General features: G+C 35.6%; 1 protein-coding gene across 2 annotated transcripts in view; it reads right to left on the bottom strand.

The window, feature by feature from the left end:
- LOC114152078 (protocadherin-15-like) overlaps positions 1-25,939 on the bottom strand; it is a 283,395-nt gene that overhangs the window by 76,329 nt on the left and 181,127 nt on the right. For both annotated transcript variants that reach the window (XM_028029788.1, XM_028029789.1), the window contains exons 19-25: positions 22,546-22,678; positions 21,071-21,150; positions 19,060-19,153; positions 14,511-14,639; positions 2,990-3,109; positions 2,677-2,862; positions 907-1,143 (exon numbers count right to left, since the gene is read on the bottom strand). In XM_028029788.1, coding sequence (XP_027885589.1) covers positions 907-1,143; positions 2,677-2,862; positions 2,990-3,109; positions 14,511-14,639; positions 19,060-19,153; positions 21,071-21,150; positions 22,546-22,678 — 979 coding nt within the window. The remainder of the gene's footprint in view (positions 1-906; positions 1,144-2,676; positions 2,863-2,989; positions 3,110-14,510; positions 14,640-19,059; positions 19,154-21,070; positions 21,151-22,545; positions 22,679-25,939) is intronic.

Below are 25,939 nucleotides of genomic sequence, written 5' to 3'. Positions count from 1 at the left end.
AGAACAGAAACTTACCTTGTTTTTAAAATCTTTACCTAAGATAAAAAATATTGACATCCAGTTGTATTCAGCCCCCCTAAATACATGGTAGGATCATCAGTTACAGATGCGTTATGATTTACGTCTCTGAATGCTTCGCACATCCAGAAACAGAAAAGATGGCCAATTCATCTTAGCAAAATAGCTGACGCTCAGTCGGATAGGAAGTTATTTTAAGATATTTTCAAGCCTGACTTCAGATTCCCAGCTGAATTTAAGTCTGGACTTTGATCTAGCCAGTTTTGTTGCTCTGTCTACAGGTTTCAGCTTGTTATCCTTCTGGAAGGTAAACTCCACCAGTCTCAAATCGTGTGCACCCTCTATCGGGGTTTCTTTCAGGATTGCCCTCTGCTAAGATCCATTAATCTTCTCATCAAAGCATCTCCTTAGCATATTTCATCATGAGGATGGTGTGTTCAAGGAACCTACAGCGTTTACTTTTTGCCAAAAAGAGTTTCGCATCTAGAATAAAAAGTTAATCTTTAGTTTGATCTGAGCACCTTCAGACACGTTTGCTATCCCCACCACATATCTCTAAAACTGCAAACTGAACTTCTTATGACTGTTATCCAAAAGGCCTTTCTTTTTTTTTTTCATTTCAGATTTCTGGATTGCACAGCTTATAATTTATCCTGTTGACACCGACACACTGAGCTGCCATGTAAAAAAGAATAGAAAAGCAAAATGCTGCTGAAATATTTAGAAGTTTTTGGTTGCAATATGACAAAATATCTAATAGTTCAAGGGGTCTGAGGCAAGGCCTTGTATGTTCTTGATTTCTTTACATTTTCCTGTCTTTCAATCTTACTTGCTTCTTGGGCTTTGCTTGGACAGAGAAAAAATATGAGAACACACTCCTGTACTCACCAGTATTCTGACAGTAACCGAGGCGAGCCCAGGAGGCATTGTTCCCTCCACGTCGACAGCCTCTACGGTGAAAGTGTACATGGGTTCAGAGGCAGCCAGAGCTTCAAAGTCCAGAACCTTAAGAACTGACAGCTCCCCTGTCACGGGGTCAATGCGGAAAAGCCGTGTTATCTCAGGATCCAGGCCTTCAGCTCTGATTCGATATGTGAGGTTGGAGATGAGGTCAGCATCTGTTGCCTTCAGAAAAAGAAAATAAAGAAGGTTGAATCACTGCTATGTGACGGTATTTTTTTTTTATTTTTTTTTTGGCAGGTTAATTTTTAAAACAGTGCTTTCATTAAACTCTTTATTTTAGTGGTGTATTCAAAGAGTCTGTGGCAGTAACCTTTAATGTTCTTGTGTTCCACTGGTGGTCCATGTCGAATTTCTCTCTTTTTTTTCCAGGTATTTAAATTGGGCTGCTTTAGGGAACCCTGCCCTTTTCAATTTTCCATCATTCAACAACTCTCACAGAAACTTTGACTTTTACGACATATCCAGTGCTGCCTGGCATATGAAATGTAAGTACTTTGGTGATTTCATAGAAAATTTAAGAGACTGATTTGAAGCAACATTATTTTGAGTCCTATGAACTAGATTTATGAAGGCATTAATCTTCAGTCAGTTTACTTTGAATATCATGAAGCTGAAAAAGTTTGTTGGATTATTTAGAGCAGCTTTTAGTCAAAGTAAAAATAGTACTAAAATTTAAACGGGTCACAAATCGTTTCAACACTTCTAGGATAACGACTTGATTCTAAAAAAAACTATAGCTAAATCAAATATATGTTTATGCTATTCCATATCAAAGAATCACAGAATAATTTACAGAAAGAAGAATTCATTAATGTTACCTTCAGATTAGTTGAAAAACTGATTTTTAAATCTGTCAGGGGCCAGTAATTTTTAGAAGTTGTTTTTCTCAATAATACAGCCTTTATGGAAGTTATCTTCCCCCACCTGCATAATTTGCCATTTTATTGCTTTTATAAATAAATTATGATCAAAAACTTCTGGCATTTTTGCCAAAAAAATTCCCCTCCTCCAAAAAAATCACCTAATAGGCATCCTTTGAATGTCAAAATCTAAAGTCGTTCCCACAAACAAATTGATAAAAATGTATTTGATTGATTGATAATTCAAAGGGTAAAACATAGAGAGCGTGAATACTTTTTATAAGGACTCTTTACTGTTGTAGTAGTCAAGAGGCTCATTCATCTCCCAAAATTGTGAACTACTCTAGACAGATTGCACAAGTTACCTGGCCTAAACCCCATAAAGAATCCAAGGAATTTTTCCAAGAAGAAGAGAAGAAAAAAACTGTTCCAAGAGTCCAGATGCGCTAAAAGCCATTAGTAAAACAACCGGCACTTACTGAGCAGTGCCAAAAACTGATTGCCTAACGGCCACGCAGCACTGATGCAGTAATTAGGACAATAAATGGACAAACCTTTAGAGGCTGACAATTCTGTATTAAAAACCTTTTACTGATTTTATGTAAGATTAACATATTTAAAGTAGTTTAAATTTATATTTCCTTAGCTGTCAGTCATTATATCCAAAGGTAACAAACACATGAAGTATGTCACACTGCATTTAGTATATATGCGTTGTATGAAAGCTTTCACTTTTGAATTGAAATACTGAAATATATAAAGATTTCAGTCATATTCTAATTTATTCAGATGAACTTAGACATAATTTATTTTTCCAGCCAAGCCGGAGACTCACCTTTAACTGTAAAATGACAGTGTCCTTTGGGCTGTTCTCAGGTAGATTGACGTTGTAGGACTGTTGGGAGAATATCGGGCTGTTGTCGTCCACATCCAAAACAGTCACAGAGAGGGTGAGCCTGGATCGCCGAGGGTCCACTGCACCATCCGAGGCTTCAACAACCAGGAAATAGTGACCTTTCACCTTCGAGGTTACAGAGTCATGAAAAAAAAATTAAGACTGCAGCTAAAAAAAAATAAGTGGTGACATCTTTCAGTTGTTTTGAATCCAATAGTCATTAAAGTTCACTAAATCTGTGACTTTCTCTGACCTCTCTGTCCAGTGGGACTGCAGTCCTGATGGCTCCAGAGGCATTGATGGAAAACAGTGTCTGGTGGTTGACAAGCCTGTAATGGACCTGACCGTTTGCTCCCAGATCCAGATCTGTTGCCTAATGCAAGTCACAGCCAGAAAAAAAAAAAAAAAAAACTGCTAAAAACACAAGTGAATCAGCAGTTTTGAAGCACTCAGTCTTTTACTTGGTCAGGACATAAAATTAAACCTTTAATACAACAATGTGATGTTTCTTTAGTTAATTCTACAAAGTAAAAATTAAACAGATTGTAACTGAAATAAAAAAAAGCCAATGGAAAATAATTTCCAGGAATTTAATTAAATCAAGTCATTCCTCTACCAGATTCTTTTATTCACCACTTTTCTGTGCCACTGGCCGCAAAACAAGCTCAAAGAATTATCGATCAAACCAAAAGTTCCAGCTGCTCTCTTAATGAAATTCTGTAACTATGTTTTTCAAACATTGTAGCAAAAAACCTATAGCTTCTTCACGGTAATTATAAATGAGAGGTTTTATTTTTATCAATCAATCAATCAAATTTTATTTGTATAGCAAATTTCAGCAGCAAGACATTTCAAAGTGCTTTACATCATTACAAACACAGAATCGCAATGCAATATAGAATCAATCATTAAGTCAAGTTACATCAATAAATTTGTAATTGATTACATTTCAAATGCAATTCTAAACAGGTGGGTTTTCAGTTGAGATTTAAAAGAAGTCAGTGTTTCAGCTGTTTTACAGTTTTCTGGAAGTTTGTTCCAAATTTGTGGTGCATAGATGCTGAAAGCTGCTTCTCCTTGTTTGGTTCTGGTTCTGGGGATGCAGAGCAGACCAGAACCGGAAGACCTGAGAGGTCTGGAAGGTTGATACAATAAAAGCAGATCTTTAATGTATTGTGGTGCTAAGCCATTCAGTGATTTATAAACTAACAACAGTATTTTAAAGTCTATTCTTTGAGCTACAGGGAGCCAGTGGAGGGACTTTAAAACTGGTGTTATGTGCTCTATCTTCCTGGTTTTAGTGAGAACGCCAGCAGCAGCATTCTGGATCAGCTGATTCTTATGATCAGCTGATCCATTCATATGATCCATATGATTCTTTGCGATTCTTAATGTATCATATTTTTAATGCTTAACATTCAAAATATGATACTTCCACTTTAGTGTCAGTTACAGCCATCAGGGGAGGTTCTGCAGTTCTAACAATAAAGCTTCAATGCTTTGTCAGGCTTAAACTCGCCTTTTCCTTATTACTCTACAAAAAAAGAAAACAGCTTTCTAAAAATATTTTGCTTTCTTTTCACATTGCCTTCTTGCTCAAAGTGAATAAATTATTTACGTCTTTAGAGAGCTGTACAGCTGACAAGAAGAGACTATTCCTGTTAATTCTTGGCATGAGTTTAAGTCAGAAGGTTTAAAGTTTTGCAAATTTGTAAGACTTGGATTTGCAAACTTGGTACTGCCATGAAAAAGTGAATTATCTAACCTGAAATCTTGGTAAAAGTCATCCCCTAGCTCATATGTGTTTTGCAAGATTTTTTTTTTTTTTTTTTTTTTACCAATTATTAGATTATTCTATCACCTAACTACGGTGGTAAAATGTTTTTGGATTTTGCGTCATATGTTTTCCAGTTTATACTCAAATACTCAAAAAAAAAAACCACAGTGTTGGTCAAAGGTGTTCATGCATTCTTATTTTTTGGCCAATCATTCAAGCGTAATAATGGGCCATGATATAGTCAGTGGAGTCATTTATTTTGAGCTTTTCTGTATTTCTTTGGACAATTTGGACAGTTATGCAACAAACAAGTTTAAAAAATGGGTTCACAAATTTGAATTTATTGGGGATTTTTGGCATGACTGTCCATGCAATCTAAAATACATCCTCAACTAAAATTGTTTCATTTTGTTTTATTGTATAAAAGAAATAAGTAATTTTTTTGCAGTCTGGAAAATTCGAAGTTAAGAGATTTTTTTGGATACAACACATAATTGATCAAATGTTGATGCAGATTCAGAACATTAGGCATAATTGGAGACAATAAGTAAGTAGATTATATTACCAATGCTGCAATTGCTTTACAGGTCTTTGAAATGTAATTACTTCATATATTTCTGTAAAATATACTAAAATTACAGAATTAAAAATACAGCTTTATACTGTATAATCACAGTGGAATGTCACTTGCTCAGACCACTTAATGGCAGCACCATTCAATTCTTATTGTACATAGACCTGAATCAACAGGTATCATGGCTGGATTATGAGAGGACAAAGTTAAGGTGATTTTGTAAAGATACTCCACAAAGGAATGAAATAAAATTATTTGGAGACATATTTCTTCCTTTATTATCTGATGCACTAGGTGTTGCAATAGTGGCAAAATCCTTTCTCACTATGATGTGACCACTGCCGTACCTGACTGTTGGGTCATTGGACCAGCAAGGTTTTAGAAGCCTCACCTTTACCAGCTTCAACACTTTTCAAGTAATTATTGCCAAATAGCTCAATCTTGTCCCTTCTTAGTGAAAAACCTTTCACAAAGACACATTTGGTTTATCCAAGCAGGCAAATTTCAGTCAAGCTAAAGGAGGCACAAGTCTTGGTAGAGAACTACTCTGTCTGTGTTAATGTTTCACTTGCTTAACTGTGGCCAAAGATGTTCAAGTTTATCTGCAAGTTTATGATAAGAAAGATCCCACCCATTTCCCATTCATCCGACAATGACAGTTTCAAACAGATGGTTGAAACTTAGTGTTCCGACAATCTAATAATACTAAACACACATCAAACTAGAGTTTTACTAGACAAGTAGGCCAAGAGGAAGCTTGTGGAGTGGCTCTGACCTTGACTCTATTGAAAACTCATAGATAATGTTTAAAAGCTGAGTGTGTGCCAGGAAGCTTGATAATTTAAATGGACTGCACCACTTCTGCCAGAAAGGGTGGTCAAGTATCCAGATAAATTTAGGCCAGAAACTTCTTAAAGACAAACAAATATGTGATTAAAGTGTCATTTAATTGGAGATTCAAGTTGGTTAAAATCATTCAACCACAGAAAAAGAAGGGGTGCAGAATGCAGCTGGTGGAGGTCCTACACGGGTTGTGGTGTGTCTGCAGGAGTGCAATCATTACACTGTGTGCACAATTATTAGGGAAGTCTTATTTTTGAGGATTATTTTTTACTAATCACTAAAGTGCTCTGTTAATCCAAAATGTTAATAAAAGCCTAACCTAAGGTACTAAAAGTGATGTTTTGACTTCCTTAGGAGAATATCTATATGGGTACAATAAGAGAGAAATTTTTATTGAGCAGAAATATCTGCTCAATCTCACTTTTTTATACTTTCATCTGTTTAAGAGAGAATAATAAACAAACAATTTAAAACTTTCCTATAAACTAATATTCCTAAAAATGACGATATGGTCAGAATACTCACTTACCTATTAATTGTGCAAAGTGCATATTCTCAACCTTTCTGCTTCTGTTTACTCATGCAAAACACACTAAGCTCCACTGATCTAGCCTGGAGGGGAGTAGGGCAAGGTCATGCAACCAGCAAAAGCTGTCATTTTTATTTTCTGTTCCTTAAGATTACTCTAATTATTCTTAAGACTAATTGTGTTACAGTTTTAACTTTACAAACTCCAATTCAGACCACCTGTAAACTAACACACATAATGACCAGCAAATACCATATTGTCCAACAATAAAGCAAACTGTACTATATTTGACTCATTGATAGTCTATTTTTTTAATCAAATTTCTGTATGACAGCTGCATTGGCACTCGCCCTTTTTGAATGAATAAAACATTTTATAGGTTTTGACGTAGCATCATACATCTGCAGCCAGCAATGAGACCAAATATATTCGGGACTTATACAGATTGCACACTACATAAGTTTATTACCAATACTGTGCAATCTGTGTAGCATCTTCTTAATGTAATTTCCTGCTAACACAAATTGCAAGCTTCAATCAGACAGCACATTGGTATGTGTGCTCTCTATCCTTCCATCCTTGTACTTTTCCCCCCAGAGATTCTGGAGGTATTTTGAAGCAAAAACTAAACTTCCACAAAGTTAATGAGGCAGTACTTTCAGTTTTAACTTGATAAAAAATGTAGTGCAATGTCCTCCTCTCCGTTTTGTTATACTTTTTTAATCTGGCTAGCCTTCTGTAACTGTTCTGCAGTCACACTCTGATTTCCTCTGCACATAGTCTTTTTCAACTAGTAAAATAAGGTAGAAAGAAAGTGACAAATTGCTAGCTGGTATTCCTCTCCACCTCTCTGAATGTTCATCCTGTGCAATCAGCACTCTGACAACATTAAAATGGATGAGACCAGAGCAAAAGACACATTAGCGCGGTCTTGTGTGCGGGGCTGAATCAGGTATTGCTCACACCAAAAGCAAGAAGAGTTAAAAAATAATTGCTTTACTTGCTTTTAAGTTACAAACACTATGTACTACACTAAATACATAAATGTGTATCTTTGTGAGGACCTATTCAAGTTGTAGCCCTTGTTGATCCTTGCAGTCTGACACTAATTGAAAAGGCTCTTTGATGCTTCAGATGTGGTTTTAGGGGTTGGTAATTCTATTGTCAGTAAAAAATGCTGGCCAATATTGTTCATAATACGTTGAAAGCAAAATGAAATTAACAAGCACATAGTGTCCACCGATGACGAAAATAAGGACAAGCTGTATTTAAAGTTGGTGGAGCAGGGTTATGAAATTTAAGACAAACGAGAAAAAAATATAATGGTGACGGCCACATTTCATCATCAAACAGTAATCAAAGCAAGCTCTGCATTGCATCTGATTCATAGGGGACCCTATGGCAAAGGAGCAGGGACAAACAGGAAGGGCACACTTTTACTAAAAAATAAACTAAAAAAGGATAAACATGCAGGTGAGAAAAGTAGTTGAAATGTTATCAGCTAAATCACTGCATCGTTATTTATATATCTGGAAAGCCCACCTATCCAGAGATTTATTTTTGTAGCACAAATTTAGAATAATACAAAGAAGAAGCTGAGATACCTAAGCTGAATGCTACTTGACTCGCTATTGGCTGCCGTGTGCAAAGCAGCCAATCCAGAGTTGCCATTTATTGGTCTTAATGCTGATTGGCGTTAGCTCCAAGAGTACAGGAGACTGTAGATGTATTTATGCATAATACTGTAGGATATAGTTGGTTTTTGAACTAATAAATTTGGCAGGTATAGGCATTTTAAAAAGAGCTCCCAAATATTCACAGATATTGACTATTTCTGTGAGCCTGCTGTTTCAAATTCCCACAAATACCAGGGGTCCACTGAACGTAAGCATAGGCAGAAATGCTTAATACTTTTTTAAAAGAGATAATACAAAGCAAAATGATAATGAAACTACTGCATAATTGTACTTTTGATTAATTGAAAACAAAGTCATTTACTCCTGGTGTTTGCAGTAGAAGATGTTTATTCAGATTTGGTACCAAACACAAAAACTGCCCAAGAAAATCTACCTGATGGTTAGAAATTCATGAAAAAAGCAACCTCATCATCATATCCATTCATATTTACAATCCACTTACTCTGCTTTAATGCAGCAACTTGCTTTTGCGGTGACCCGTTTTGTACATTTCCTCAATTTTCATTCATTAAACTTTTAATCCATCTCACGAAGCAATTATCTGAATTAGTGGAAATTAGACACTGTCTTGGCAGTGCTCTGAATGAGGAGTCCTCTCCATTTGATTTGTATTCAGTGACTCATTGCCATCCGGGGGGGAAACTGTGTTAGAAATTTAATGGGGCATCCAGCTTTTGTGTGATTATCATGGGTTGTTTGGAAAAGGGAGATAATTGACATGCGGACAGTCATAGAGGCAGAAAGTAAATCAGGAGAGAAGCTGGAGGCTGATTTAAAAGCCGCTTGCAGTTTTTACTTGGTGTAAAGTACCACATGCAGATTTGCATTAAAAACAGGTAACACAAAGAGTTTTGGAATCCAAATTGAGGGGTTGAGGATGAATTTGGAAGTGTCTGATTAAAGGACGACTCTTTTTTGAGCGACAGCCACTACATACAATTTTATTTTTATACATATCCATGTGGTAAAAAGCAGCAAGAAATTTGAAGGCTGGCACTTAGGATGTTTTATAATGCATATTTTGTAGATGTTTACAATGGTGTTTTTGATATATTTTGTGTCTTTGTTTTCTCTGAAGTGCTTTCTTCCAGCTTAACTTTGATTTTCTTTTAGAGGACTTCATGAATAAGTTTATGAAGCAGGAAACTTTTTTTCTGTACATTTTGTCCAGTTAGCAGAAGCAAAATCGGAGTTTACTGAACACTGTAACTTTCTCTGTCAAGCGTTTAGAAATAAAATCCCTTTCCTCAAAAACTCAAGTGGAGATCAAATATCTGTCATTATCAAGGAAGATAAGTGATGCAACACCCAGTGGGTCAATACTGACTGAGATAGGTAGGGTGGAAAAGTATGCATTGAAGCATACTATTTCACTATTTCATTGCATTTAATCGTTACCCATGCATTTATGTGACATTCATTTTTTGAATTAGAGTTTTTGAGCTCTCATATCTTTAAGTCAACTTTTATAAGTCCCCAAATACAGACTGAAAATGAAAATAATATATATTGTCATTTACAGCACCAGCACTCTAAAAAAGTCACAATTTGTGAGATCTGCTAATTGAACAAAATAATGAAAAAAAAAGTTTATTTAAACAGTATTGTCTGGCTTTTAATAGGTCATTACTTGTTTTTTGGATTTGCTGTACAACATTTTCAGTATGATCTCTGAATTAATTTACAAAATGAATGAATGAATGAATGAATGAATGAATGAACCAATCTCCAATAGCTGATTCCAACATGACTCAGAAAGGATACAAGGGAATAAAACATCCTGATTGTAACATCCCCACTGTAAACCCCATCTCCTGTGATCAACTCTTGCCTGTTTATTGAACCATTTTATTTTTGATCATTAATGTGACTCCTGTTTGCCTGCATCACGCAGAAAAACAAGGCAATCTATAATTTATGTAATATTGACTGCTTTTAAAATTTCACATAAATTTCTATAGCTTTTAAAGCACATGGAAAACATGCTATCAATGTTTTATCATAGAAACGTTTTTCTGAATGTTGGCTTAACTCTACTTGACAAATTAAAATCTCTAAAAATAAAGGGAAAATATTTTTCCTGCTTTCCTAATAGACAAATAAAATGACACCAGATATTAAACTACAGAAAAGGCAACATAGGGCTTTTCTCCAGTGCCAGATTTTTATAACGTTATATTTTCTAAAGTAAGTTACATGAATCAAAGATTGGATTATTCACCTCTTGTCAAGTACTTCAGTGTGATTTGAGTTTCTTGGCTGTGCATCTAATGATGTGTGCTCCTTTTAAATAAACCCTTCATCTTTCATCTCTCCTTCACCATGTTTTTCACAGTTTCAGAAGTATAATTATAACACCAGACAGTTAAAAGCCTAGAACATAATGAAAATAATGTCTAATCGGCCTTATGTCTGTTGCTTTTCAACACAGTGACAAAAAAAAATCTAGAAGTCTGACATTTCTGCTATCTATACAATAATTACAATGGCTGCTGCATTCAAGTGATAATGCACTTTTTCTTTAAGTTCAACCTCTTTTCTTTTTTTCACATTTTGTTGGCATCTGTGACTTTAATTTAATATACAGAGAAAACTGCAAGACCTATACACAGTTCTGAATTACAAAGTTTTCCCTGGTGTCATTAAACACAAATGTGTTCCACCAATTGAACTATAAAGATTTTCAACAGGTTTGCATGTTGACATTAGCTACACACACAAGGAAGACCTGGCAATAGATTTTATATGCAGTTAGTTCATGTGATTGTTTCTCTACATGAATTCAAACAATTATTGATGGCAAAAAATTAGCTTTGATTTGCCTTTTTATTTAAATTAGTTTAAGATAAAAGTCAGAACAGCGATAAGGAACTAATTTTTTCATGCTCATTGCTTTTAACAGATCTGCCCAAAAATATTTATAAAGTGAGCAGACCTTATGAAAGGATTAATAATCCAAACCTTTAATTCTATTGATCAAGTTACATTCTTGCAGGCTTCTCTGTCCATCCTGCAGCAAAGCATCCCCACAGCATGATGCAGCCACCACAGGAAATGTTTTCAGGTCAAAGTTACAATTCTTGGTTACCTAACATTGTATGTGGACTATTTACTCATTAAGTAACTCCTGAAAGTAATTGACTATGCTGTTTTTGTTTATGTTTTTAACGTAAAGGGTCTTAAACATAAATGCACCCCACATTTTCTGGCTTTATTTTCTCCCCATAGTTACACACTACTATGTGTGTCTAATACATAAAGTCCCAAAAAAATACAATGAAGTTTGAGACTGGAATGTACAAAAAAACTGGTTCGAAGGGCATGAAAGCATTTTGAAGTACATGTGAACTCATTAAAGAATTAATATGAATATGGCATATAGCACATTTTTTAAAAGAAAAACAAAATGGATATTTAGGCTACAGCATTTTAAATTTTTATAACCGCACTTAGTTTGAGAAGACTAAAAAACCCTTTCCTTTCTATACATATAAAAGTGGAGGACAGACTAACCTTGTGCAATCATCAGCGTATTCAAATTAATGGTATTTTCTGGGGTTTTTTTTCCTTTATATGAAAAGGATTCAATTATTGAAATTAAAGTAATTTATTCTCCTGTAAAATAAGGCTTTGGATAGATTAATGATTAAAATTTGGTTTAAGGTGCTTTTATCGCCGGACACGTTTTCAGACTATAAAGAAGTACGTTGTTATTTTTTGAAAATCTCTGGAAGAGAGCGGAGGAACTGTCTGTGCAGCAGAGATAAGCTTTCCTCTTCTTTTGAACTTGAGAAAGCTGTCTCTTCCTCACACTTATGTGGAACTTGTCTACATCTGCTGTATGTTATTTCCTGTCAGGTATTCCCTTTTTTCTTTGCTCTGTCTTTTATTGCTAGTCCACCTGCAGATTTTTTTTTTTCTTTTGCTAACACCATGGGAATCCAGAACTTAACTTTGGGTTTACCAAAGTATTAAACACTGTAGCACAGCTGTTGCTAGCCTAACCAGTTCGGTTTGTAGACCTTTATTTATGAAAGCAAATTCATAGCTTTAGTTTACAAATTATGGTGAATTTAATAAAAAATTGCCTTGTTACATTTTATTCATAGTATTCCATTGGTTAGATACTTCATGTAGTAGTAGAATACTTTTTCATTTTTACAGCAACACATATTGCTACTCAAAAAATTGTCAGGAATCATCCTCATCCTTCTGTAGGTGTATTTCATCTCCATTGGATTGCTCTATTTTGTTTTATTTTTTTTTCTCAGGCACTCAAAGACTTTCCAATGCCTTGTAGATCATTCTGTCCTGCTTTACCATATGTTGATCTCCAAAGTAAAGTAACGTCTGTAAATTCATTCAGAAATACGGTTAATACCTCCAGGTACGAGCCCTGGTTTGGACTGATGCCCAGAGTCGTGCCTTTCTCAGCCTGCTGAGGGATAACGCCGTCTGTTTTGCTTTGGAATCAGTCCAAGGTTCCTTGAAAGGCAGGAAGTTCAGAACTGGAATGATTTCAAGTGCCCTCTGTTCAGATCAGGCGTGGCTTTTGGATGTTGCATTTGGCCCAAGACCGAAAAGTGGAGTGAAAGTAAAAATTTACAGTGCGTGGAAGATATTAAGCATTTTCTGAATTTACAAAGCTTGTGCTCAAAAATAAAGGAAAGAAATTTAACTTTTAAATTTAGAACTTAATACTCAACTTGTTCAAAATCCTATACAAGGGTGTACAAGGGGCAAACATTTAAAACAGGAATAGTCCAAGTGTTGAACTGCTGATTAACATTTAGAAACCGGCAAAGAGTCAGATGGATCAAAGAACCCTTGACACCAAAGTACAAAGCCTATATATTAAGCTAGAAGTAAATCCAAGTAAGCACACATCTGATAAAGTGTCTTTAAAAGATCAGAGCTGATCAAAGTGTACGATTCACCCAGGAGTCTCTTATGGAAAATAGGCCAGTCAGTCTTAAGGTCTAGAAAGTGATGTTTTGTAAACAGTTTATGCAATGATTTTGAATAATGGCAATTTATTTTATATATTCACTTGATATTTAAAAAGTTTAAAATGTTGCCACACCTTCGTCACCTCAACTTCAGTTTTATGTCATGAATAAACAAAAAGTTGCAAATGATTGTCCAGTGAAAGGAAACAGATGAATTCATTGCAGAATTTTTTACAAATCAAAATCTGAAAGGTGTGATGTGCCTTGCCCCTAGCTTTCCATCCCCAACAATAGAGTCACAAGCAGACCAATCAGAGCTTTGTGTAAAACCTGCGAATGACGACCAGGGCTTATTTCCAGAATACATGGAGTTGCAAAACTTTCCACCCAAACGCTCAAACAAACTTATGTAAAATTGATCTTTGGTCGTCGCAGCAAATGAATGTAACAGGAGGGTTTAATTAAAGTCACTGTAACTATTTGTGTGAAGTGTGTGCACCTGTTTATTTCATTCCTTTAGATATGATGAAGGAGATACACTGAGGAGAATTAGCAGTCTAATTAATTCAACAAATTAGCATAACCTTGCTTTAATGTAGGTTAAAAACAGACAAATGTTAATTCCTACAGGAGCTACAAATATAACGCTTTTTCTTGTACAAATCAGGAAGACAAATTAGGAGAAATTACTAATCTATGCATGAACTTTAAATAGCTGTGTGTGTTTAACCATAGTTGCTCAAAATTCCCATGTTGCTTAGCAGTAAGATATTGTTCGTAAGCTAATTGTGCACAAACTATTTTTGGCATAAGTTATTTTGAGTAAACTTTCTGTTTTGACAGCATTTATTTACTTCCATCACTACTAAAGATTGAAATACTTTGTAAATCTATGTGAGTAATGCTTTGAAATGATGGTCACAGATTTGTAAATATGTGCTCAGAATGAGAGTGTGTGTAGAAGGCAACATTCTACAAACATTATGCCTATCAGTCCTAATAGCAATGTATCAAAACCCAACAGATGGTTAAAACTCCAAGAAAATGATTTGTGCCATTTCCACTGTAAAACGAGCTGGACTGTGTCATTTGAGAAATGATACAGACAAAAGTAACCTGTCATTGACTCGCCCCCCTGCTAGGCTTTTAAATTGTGCAATCAGGGACTTGTTGAAACAGTCAGATTAATTTTTCTTAATTATCATGTTTTTGTTCAAGTGTCATTATTAAACGAACAAATTATTGCTCATTAAAAAGCTTAAACAAGTACACAGCCTTGCGGGAAAAAAAATCAACACATCGATGTCCTTTGTTTTCACACGGGGACCTCATTAAAGAAGCAATTGTGTCGTTTTTAGCTTCCAGGATTTATCTTGTGAAAGTATGCAATGGAGGATCTCCTTACCATGATATGTCCAACGAAGGCGTTATTCTGCTCCTCGGTGACAGAGAGATTCACTGGCAGTGAAGAGTTGAACACCGGATCGTTGTCATTCACATCAGTCACCACCACGTTCACCACAGCAGTGGAGGTCTACAAAATGACACAAACACACACATTTTAAAAACTGGTCTGTTTTATTCATTGAAGAGCTCTTCAGCTCCAGAAGATGAAAGAAAATATTTTTAAACCTAATAATAAAACACCGTAGCGCATCCTCTTTTATATCCTTCCTAAGGACTGCAAGGACTGAACCTTCAGTGACCCCTTGGATCTTCCACAATGGCTCTTAATGACTTTGGGTGAAAATAACAAAAAAACAACTAATTTTTTTATGTATATACTGTAGATATAAAAAATCATTTTCATGGAATGATTACATGAACAAAATTTCTACTTGTTTGCAAAGTAATTATATCCTCTAATATACTTTAGTGTAAATACTGTAAAACAAGTATTTTTAATTATCCAAGGAGGCTCTGAAACCTGCCAGTAGCTGTTTGCATCTCTGCTAAAAGTCACATTGCTTTTGCTGATCATGCCCAAATGTTTTTAAATGTGAAACTGGCATCATTTTTAGGAATATTTTTGGAGTCCTTAGAATAGCAAAAGGTTAAAGCTGATTGATTCATAGTCTGGAAAGTTCACAAGAGAAGCATTTACCTACATCAAGCTGTTGTACAATAAAGTTCAAATTGAATCTAGCAAACAGCGTCTTTACAGTAGAATAGGCTCAATGCACCAACTTGTATAGTTCTCATCCTGTGGCAGTATGATGGATTCACAGGCCAAACAGCCAATTAGGCACTTTGTAGTCTGACACTCTCCCTACAGGACATTTAATAATATGAGAGACAAACAGGTGTGTATGTGTGTGAACACGTACAGACAACCCAAGGCCTTTTGGGTGATACTGATTAATGGACTAGTGTAATGCATCTACGCTCCAGTCTTCTGCTCTTCTTTTTCTAGTTTTTTTTTCTCTGAATGGTCTTCTGTCTCTGCCCTGTTCAAACCATTCTTCTCTTTCCCAAACTCTACCCTGTCTCATACGCAATATATAATGCAGTCCCCAGCAGAAAAATGTTTAAACTTCCTTCACCCATTTTTTTAAACTTCAGGTCATTTGGGACTCAAGGATAATGCACTCATCATGAAGCTCTAGAGACTGGTTGAGACATTGCATGTGTTTCAAGACCTATTTATAGGAAAGCAGAAAACCATAGGGGGTTTTTGAACACCTCTGAAATCTTTCTCTCTTTTCCTCCCATCCATTTAACTCAGTTTTGCATGGATGTCTATGATACAAGGTCAGGAACATTATTATGAATTTTATCCCATTAAAATCACCACATGTATTCACAGACACACATATGAGGAGATTTTATTTAATGAAGAAGATGAACATTTTGATGCCTGACTAACAGATTTACTATGAAGGGAAGAGAAACCAAAAGGTAACTAACAAAGTAAAATAAGCAGGGAAAAAAAGATAGCAGCGGATTGGTTGCACTTAAGTTAACAACACAGAGTGAGATGGAGGAAAAGCCTCCGGTGATCTGTGATCAGTTGGATAAAAGAAAATCGCACACCACCTGTGAAGAGCATCAGTCACTATGATCATCTTAAAAAGATGGTGGTATAGAGAAGCAGTTGGTTTTAAAAGGTAAGAACAGTTCAAAATTCAGCATCTTTTTCCCTAACCAAAATTCATAACTGTAGAGTTGCAATGAAAAACAAAACAGTCCTCATCGTTGTTTTTAAGAATACATCATTTGACTTTCAGTGAATTAATTATTTCGATGCCTGATTAACAGGTAGATGGAGAAAGGAGGAGAAAAGCAGTATAATTAATAGAAGCAAAGCAGTAACCACCCAACATCTGCATGGATCAATGCAAGGTACAAATGTATTTTTTTTTTAAATATGGAAAATTATTTATGACTTTTTAATGTACTCTTTGATAAAAGCAAAAAAAAAAAGAAAAGTAGTAAAATAGTAAAATATATGATAAGTCACTGACAGTTTAAGTGATTTATAAGTGGCATAAAATGGATGCCCTGCTCTCCAACATCCACTTGCATCTTGGCAGGATTGTAATATCGGTTCAAAAAAAGTGTTTGCTCCATCAGAAAGGGGAGAAAAAAGTGAGATCTGAGATCCTTGAAGTCATGTACCCCAAAGAGTTGAGACATATAAAGGGGGTTTTAGCAGGAAAACGAGAGATGAAAATGAGACGCAGTGTTTAGATGGTAAAGAGATGGTGAATAAGGAAATGCAAAAAAACAGCCAGTGCACAGTGACCACAGGGGGTATGAACTTGGAACCAAACTAGAAAAGTATTTCCTGCAGTTTGCCTTCCACAGGAGGCATAGAAACATCTGAAAGATATGTTGGCAGAGATGCAATGAGAATTTTAACAAAATATTGGAAAATAATTCACCGCCACTGATATCCACACTTTATAGTCAACAAACACACAATTGTAGTAATACAACACACTTTTCTTAAGATTTAAAATTATACACAGCATGATGAAATACCCAACAACTGTGAAAACTCTTTAAAGAGAAAACAGAATATTTAAACTATGTTCAGAGTCAAAGCATTTCTAGATGAGGTCAAAGGTCCAAGATGACAAGCAACAAGTAAATCCTCTTCATGAATTTGCTTAGAACTTACATGTCACATATGCCTACAATTGCTGTTGTGACCTGAAGATATCATGGTTGTTGGCAGCAAAGCATAATGAGGACTTTAATTTGTTAAAAAAAAGATCTTAAACTTTATGAACTAATAACCTTTTATGCTTTGATGGATAGGTTTAATTTCTTCACACACAAGAAAAAACTAAATAAATGCCTTAAGGTACAACAAAACACCAGCATCAACATAATTTACTGAGGTAAAGCAAAAGACGGTTAAAATACACAGCAGTCTAGACTGGCACATACTTAGTGCTGCCTAAACCAAGGCTCTGTGAAAGTAGCTTGAATAATTCATATTTTAGGGAACAGTTACCTTCTGTAACACAAAAGATCTGAAGGTTTTATGCAGCACATCATCAGTATAGCTTTTAGATTTATGAATAATGATATTCAGAAAGTTCTTTGGTTGACGTTAACCGATTAGAAGTCTGATATTTCCAACCCAAGTTTCAAAACTGAAGAATCCTTTTAGATTAGAGGTGAAACTTTTTAAAGATTACATGCCCTGTTTATAACTCTCAAAAGTAGATCTTACTTGTCAAGGTGACATCATGCATGGCAGATCCCAATGTGGACCAACAGAACATTACATAAACCATCATATTATCTCTGCTGTCTCGCCTTTTTACCATAGTGAATCTTGGTGATTTTTTCCAGGTAAACAATGGACACACATTCGGCCATTCACAAGATGTTAAATCAAACTTGACTCATCAGACCACGCCACCATCCTTCATTGCTACCTGGTCTGTTTCTGTTGATCAAATGCCCACAGTTGGTTCTTTAACAGCATTCGTACTTTGACTGGTCAAACAAGGGTCAAACTTATTGTGAACTTGTAAATCTAGTAGATTTATCTGCTTGTAGCAGATTATCTGCTGCTACAAGCAGATTTATCTGCTACAAGCAGAAATCTTAAGGAAAAGTTTTGTTTCCTGCCTGATAAGTATCACTCACTAACAGATGTAACAAAGAGAGAAATATGGTCTGTTTTTCACCTCGCCAGAAGTTGTAATTTCAAATCTGTTTAGTGTGTTAGAATTCTAGGGAGACAATGACGATGTCACATTAGGAAGCTAATGAGCAACACTGATAAACACAGGCAATGTACTCACACACAGTGGTGAGGTATGATGTAGCAACACATGGTGTCTAGAGGAAGATAGGATTTGGCCAAAGGATTGCTCAGAGACATCGCTCATTTGTAGAGTTGATGAAAAAGCCGATGAATGAGTCAAAACAAGGGTCTCAGTAGACATACCGGTTTGTACAGGATATTGTGGAAGCAGATGGCTGGAAGGGAAGGTATTTGTGAGACAGGAATGAGCTGGTTAGGGGAAAAAACTTTGGATAAGTTTTGCAGGGATTACAGCAGAAAGGTGACATAAGAAAAAGGTGGATGAGAGAGAAAGATTTAAGCAAAAAGAAAGGAAAGATTCACAACTGAGACTTGTTGAATTAAAGGATTTGGAAAAAACCTCTAGGTGGATGTCAGGGGGCAGAACAAAGCAGACAAAAGGAGGAGGGTTGAGACTCCTCTGTACGATGAAAACCAGCAATAAAAGTCATTCTAAATATTTTCTCCTAAGTTCTTTTCAACATTTTTTTCTATAATTTACTATTTTCATAAATGTCAAGTATTTCCAAAACTGCCTTTAATGACCCTCTTTCTACATAATACAAAAGGTGTCGTTCGCAGCAATTTGCTTCCAACAGTTGCTTGATTTGATTTTGCTCAACGGCTGTAAAACAACTCAAGTAAGGAGAGACAGTTAATATTGGTGCGGCATAGCCGAGTTTCTTACTCCATCTGGGCGTCCGTCTGAGGCGGTGACAATCAGGATATAATGATCCAGAGACTCCCTGTCCAAAGGCTTGTCCAGAATTAAATACCCTGAACTGGAGAGAGACGACAAACAGATCGGATTGACGTTGAAGGAAAATGTTTCGAAAGAGATCAGAGCATGAATATAAAAGACATTAAACAATAGAAGTCATCAGTAAAAAAAAAAAAACAGGCAAAAGACAAAGCAGGGCAAATCAAGAAACCATGGTGTAAAATACTGAGTTTAATTTGAAAAGAAGTTTCTGTTCAAAAGTCACTGATTGCTAATCATGTGCAGCACTCCTTCTAATTTCATGCATTTGCCAGATTTGTTTGTATGCAAATACAAGATCGAAATGAGTTGAAAACTGCTTAGAGTTTTTTTTCCCAGTGCCTTGCAAAGTAATTCATACACACTGAACTTTGATAACACAAATTCTAATGTATTTTAGGAGGAGTTTTATGTTTTTGAATAACACTAAGCAACCCGTAATTATAAAATGAATGAAATGCTACATAGTTTTCAAACTTCTTCACTGAGAAAAAAATTGAAGAATGTAGTAAACATTTTATTTGGTCCCTGCAATCTCAATATCTTTGCTCCAATCGCAGCTGCAAGGACATCTGTTGACATCTTTTCAAAACTTGCCATGGATTTTTACTTGAAATTGGTCGTAGACTTTGACTGGTCCATTCTGATATACAGCTACGGCCATGCTCGAATGTCAACTTTCCCTATATTCTCCAGTTTTTTCTGCATCATAAAACCGGTTTCCTCTGGGGCTGAAATGTATTTAGCTACATCCATCCTCCAGTAGTCTGTGAGCAGCTTCACAGTCTCTGCTAAAGAAAAGTGTTTCTATCAAGTTCCCCACTGATATTCTGATTGATGTGTAGTGTTACTTTTCCTCCACACAGAATTTTGCATGTTGACCATAATCTGGGATGTTGTTTTAAAACCTAACCCTAGTTTAACTAACAAAACTCTTCATGATGCTGACAAGCCTTTGAGGCCGTAACCGAAACAACTTCATTTGTATTGAAATTAATAGATGGGAAGAATCTATAGTATTTAAACTTTTTAGAGCAAATGAAGAGATTTTATATATATATAAAAATCTCATAAATGAGCATATAAATGAACAGGGGAGGCCACATGTTTTACTTTAATAAAAAAAAAAACATACTGGAGACTATGCATCCTTCCTTCAACATTACAGTCATGAACTGCTTTGTGTTGGTGTATCATTAAGAAACTCCAATACAATACATTGAAATTATGGTTGCAATGTGACAAAAGGAAAAGAAGAAGAAATGGGTACGAGTCTTTTATTTTGGAAGGCACTGTATGTAAATGGAAACTGCATTGGGAGGCTGCACTGGACAAAAGCCTCTCCAGCAGGAGATGTGTTTTTACTCTAATTATGGGTAATTTAGTAATCCAGATGGCAGCTCATGCCTTTCCTTTCTCCAACAAAAACACCCTCCTGGGTGCTGTCTCTATAATAGACAGGGATGTATCTTATAATACAAGTTTGTACTCATTGTGCCACTGTGTAGAAAACACAGCTGAGATACTGCAACATTTGGGCTTGTATTGGAATATTGTCTAGTTTCACAGACATCTAGCTAAATGTTCTAAAAATCTAAAAACAAAATGAAGGATGATGAGTAAAATTTACCCTCCACGATTATGGGATTCTGCCCTTCTTATGTTTATTAAATGTTCATTCATGCCTCTTTCCTACATTTACTCTCAAAATGTAATTTTGTACCCAGCTGTTTACCTGTTCCACCCTCTCTTTTTCCATTACTTAGATACAGATACTTTTCTCGCTCCTCCCTTCTACAAAATTGACAGCCTGTTACTATTTGCTCTCCTTTCTTTTAGCTTTTATAAACTATATCCATATTTTTCTGAAAGCACACAGCCATGTTTCAGATATAAGCACCTAAATAAAACTACATCTTGATCACATTTCGTGACTTACTTCTGCTGCAGTGCAAAATTTCCATTAATATCTCCACTGTGGATTTTGTAGGTTATTGGATCCTTCTCTCGATCCACCGCCTTCAAAAGAAGCAGACAGTTAAACACGTATAAAGGCAGACTTGCAATGTTTTTGCACTTGTAATTTTGAATAGTAACACCTGAGTGGTGCAAGAGGAAGGTCTTTGGGGCAGAATCTGTGCATTTTATGGTACTTTCCCTTAAGTTGCAGAAAATGTAGGGGAGAATAAAATAAATCATGCAGACTTATAGTAAACTGTGTGCAGTGCAAGTTGGTGCTGATTGCAGCATAATTTATTGCCCAAAAATGTATGTCTTAGATTCATTTCTTGAGGTAATTAAGGCTTGGCTGCCACTCTGTAAACATTCAGACAGTGAAAGACAGAATACAGGCATCATTTGCTTAAATGTTCATATCTATCTATGTAACATGTTATTTTTAGATAAAAAGTTAAAGAGTAAATTCATCTGGAGAATGCTTAATATCAAAGTAATATCTATAGTATTTAAAATACTATAATAATTTATATAATAATAATAATTTTAATAAATATAATAATTTGAACTTGTATTGTTTCTTATTGTCTATTTAACCTTGAAGTACAGAGATATGAAGAAGAATGTCAGCTTGGCATAATGAATAATGCTCAACAAGTGGATATATACTATATCGTACTATATCTAATTTCTCTGTAATTTACTATGATTTTTGATTGAGGTAAATTGTATTTTTAAATTGATCGTAAGACTTATTGTGGTTTTAATCATTTTAATCAGATTTTTACAGCTAATTTAGATTTTATATAAGTAAAATGTGGTTTTATGTTATGGCCATTGTACTTCCATGAACAATGGCCATGACACCTGAATTAAGCAGTAACATAATGTTGAAAATTTGTTCTTTGAACAGTTGGGGATTATTATTCATTTGAGCCAAGATGCTGGAGGACACAATCAGCAATTACTACCGTTCCATCAGCTGGTGTTGGTTTGCTGACAGTGTTACTCCTACCTTGGCAAGCACTTATGTGGTTACCAAGGGGTAAAAGCAATGAGCAGCTAAGTTAATTAAAAAGGGAAAACAAAAATGACATTTAATTATTGTAAGAGTTTAGAAGATTAACATACTTAATGAATAAAACTTTCATGTGGTTATCCCTAAGGCAATGTATTAATGATTGAAAAGGCTAAAAAAAAATGAAAAAGTCAAAAATATAAATATAATATTATTTATATATATATAAAAATCTAAACAAGCAGGCACTGCAATGTTTCAGCCAATGCAGCAAAGATTTGATCAAACTCTTTTTGATGCTCTTCACATTGTGTGTGTGTGTGTGTGTGTGTGTGTGTGTGTGTGCGTGCGTGCGTGCGTGCGTGCGTGTGTGTGTGTGTGTGTGTGTGTGTGTGTGTGTGTGTGTGTGTGTGTGTGTGTGTGTGTGCGTGTGTGTCAACCTGCAGATTAAGAAGTGTAGCACCAGTCCTCATAGCTTCACTGATCTCAAGGTTGTATTGTTGGCGAGGAAAGCGAGGAGGGCTCTGGTTGTTTGGGGGCAAAACTTCAATATATACTGTTGTAATGGAAGACCTGAACAGAGTGAGAAAAGGTGAAAGACAAAAGACTATCAGGTATAGCAAATGGAACTGATAAGGAGAACACTTACACACATAGACAGAGTGCCAGCTACAGAGTGTCTGCTAAATTAACAACAGCCCTAGAGGAATACTAGAGGGGAAAAGGTGGAAAAGAAATAGCAAAATAAAAATGTAACAAAGCATATAAGGGACAGTGAAACAGGCAAGGGGAGACTGAAAGACCCATGATTTAAGATAAAAAGGGTTGCACAATTTGTTTTCTGGCTGTTACTGTGTCTAATCAATAAAAACCTTATGTCAACAACAGTGTAAGTGACAAAGAGTTTAAATAGAAGTATTGCTGCTGGGCTTTACAAAAGTATTTTTTCTGTGGATCTTGAGCCATCTATTGAGCAGTCTTGCAAACTTCCTCTGGTGTTACAGTAACTCAGTTTCCCAAAGGGTGGTGACCTTTTAGTGAAAGAACATTTTGATGTAATCCTGCTGAGTGAATGTAGGTGGAAATTGTTTGTCCCTTTGGGGCTGCTTCGTTAATTCAGCTAACACTTTTGTTTTAGCTTCTTAAAATTTTGCAATTGCACACAAAAACTTTACACTTACATCACAACAAAGTTTTGTAGATATGGAATCAGAAACACATATGTGAACCTCTTTTTTTGTCAAAATATTGCGATTCATTCGTAGTAACCTTAGTAACAGAGGGATTGCTGAAAAGTCAGCAACAATGTCAGCAATTTTCTGCTGTCCAGGAGAAGTGAATGCTGCAAGTCATAAACTCAATGAGATCAGCTGGGATTACTTAGATAGAAACTGTTGAATCTACTTTGAATAATGAACTCAGCATACTGTACTGTTTGATAACTTTAATTGGAATGCATGTGTGATTGAATTAAAAAAAAACATTTTGTGCTTTGAGATGACATTTGTTGTCAAGTGGCACTATATAAATGAAATGAATAGAAGTACAATCAATAATTGTGTGCCACGTTTATTTTTAAAATAAATAATAACAGGAAATTCACACCACATGTCAGTTACAATCCAAATACTCCACACAAAGAAATAGAACAAATTAGCCCTGAAATCAACTTATGGCTATTAAAGTGGAATGACAGGTAGAATGGCTATCACACAGAAAGGAAGCTCCAAAAAGTAATTTTAGGTCAAAAACCTAGTTTAAAAGTTTTAGTATTTAAAAGGAAATCCTTCCATGTCAGTCCAAGTTATTATAAAAGGATTTATTACTATTTTGTGGACTATAGACAGTGTCTCATGGCCAACGTATCACATACAAAGAATGTTACAGAAGGGGAAGATTTGTGTGTTGTGACTCAATGACTATGTGACTGACCAGTGCCCCTGTCGAACTGGTCCCAGTGCTACAAAAACTGTAACTAATTGATCCCTTTCACTTTTTTACCTTCACAAATTTATTTGAACAATTCATTAAAAATTAAGGTGTTGCACTTTTAGCTTTAGCCATATTGAAATAGAATCGCATTTTTCCTCCGCTAGAGTAGAAAGAAAATGAACCAGCCATGACCTAGTGATTTCTAACAGAGGAGTAAAACCTATAATCAGCAAGGTTGCCTAAGAACCATGATTACGCAAAGAGAGCTCAACAGCTTCATTAAAAATGTATTCACTGAGAAAGACATTGATGTGTTGAATACTTATTTTCCTTATGGTAATGTTAAAAGTTTATGTTTCAACTTATTGCTAGCCTCAACAGGATTGGAAGAAATAGGAGTATTCATTAACACTTCATGCTGTTCAATTTGATAAAGTAGTATACAGACAGTGTCTTAATAAGGTGTTAATAATGTGTTTTAGTGTTATTGGATTTGCAAAAGAAAATTAGTGGAAGGGAAAAAGGAAATCATATTGATTTTCTATTTCAAAAAGCATCGGGAGAAAAAGCAATTGGTTGAGAACTTGACAGATGATCATTTCACTTTGGTAAATAAAGACTTAATTGCATAATATTTACTTTCCCCTCTGAGAAACAACTCGAACAGTTCAATATGCTCCATTCACAAACATTTTCCTTCACTACTTTTTCCCCCAAACATAATGTCTTATTTGGTGCCTAATGTTTTTCTTTTGTAAAGAACTGATAAATTCTAATTGGTCCACAAAGAAATAAAATCAGATTCTTCACAAATGAAACTTAGAGAGAAAACTGCAGTGACACGGGTAATAAGCACTGAATACATACAGAGAAATATATAACATATCTTAGTAATAACATTTTCAAGCTACTTTGTGTATTGGGAGACTAGTTTCATATGTTACTAAGGTGCAAGTTTGACCAATTCCTTCACACAAGCTGGCAATAGATCTCAATGGTTCTGGCAGGGTAAGGGGGGACATTCTATGCACACTGATCATCAATTCTGTAGATATTCAGTTAGATACAAGTCAGGTCTTTGACTGTGTCAGTCTAGCGTTTCCTTGACTGTGTGTTTGGGGGTTGTTTGGAAATAAACATTCCTTTCATCTTCAGACTCAAATCAAAAATATGATACATTTCTCCTTTGATCCTTTCTACAAGCACATGGGGTGTGCATGTATATTGTATTCTGTAGGATAGAATCCACCATAATGTGCACACCTGCATTTCTCATTTTTTGGCATGGTATTTTTGGGATGATGTGCAGAGCCACTTTTCCTCCAAACATGGTGCGTGCATCAATATCCAGTGATTTCAGCTTTGGCCTCGTCTGGCCAGACTATATTGCCCAACTGGTTGTCCAAATCTTCTGCAGCAAATGCTACAGCTGTTGATTTGTAGAATGAGCATGTATAGAGGCCATTGCATCTAGTGCATTATTTGTTGTTTAGAAAACATGTCATACTTTAGTCAGACACCTTTCACTGATAATAAGTTAACAGCAACCCTGCTGAGTTTGTTTAGTACATAGCAGCAGGATTCCTTTTAAATACTGACAGATTCCAGCTGGTTTCTTGGGTTTTCATGTCTTTTAGAACATAGTTTACCTAATGTGGTGTTTTGTTTTCTCCTTCTGGAGTTGTAGTTTTCCCAGAGGGCTCAGGAGACCTAGATCTGCTGGTACCACACTTAAGAACGGTCCTTTCTCGTTAAGACCGTTCAAAAGGATAGAAAGAGATAGATGAAGACACCGTTCGTTACCTACACGGTAACCCTAGCCCTCCATGTTTATTTTGTCCCTGTGCCTGATTACTAGTTCCAACTTCTTCTTTGTTTGCTTCCTCTTAATTCCTCCTGTGA

The sequence above is a fragment of the Xiphophorus couchianus genome, chromosome 10 (genome assembly GCF_001444195.1).
Source record: "Xiphophorus couchianus chromosome 10, X_couchianus-1.0, whole genome shotgun sequence".
Lineage (NCBI taxonomy): Eukaryota > Metazoa > Chordata > Actinopteri > Cyprinodontiformes > Poeciliidae > Xiphophorus > Xiphophorus couchianus.
The sequence above is the reverse complement of the archived record's forward strand: the minus strand, read 5'-3'. Positions and strand labels throughout refer to the sequence as shown.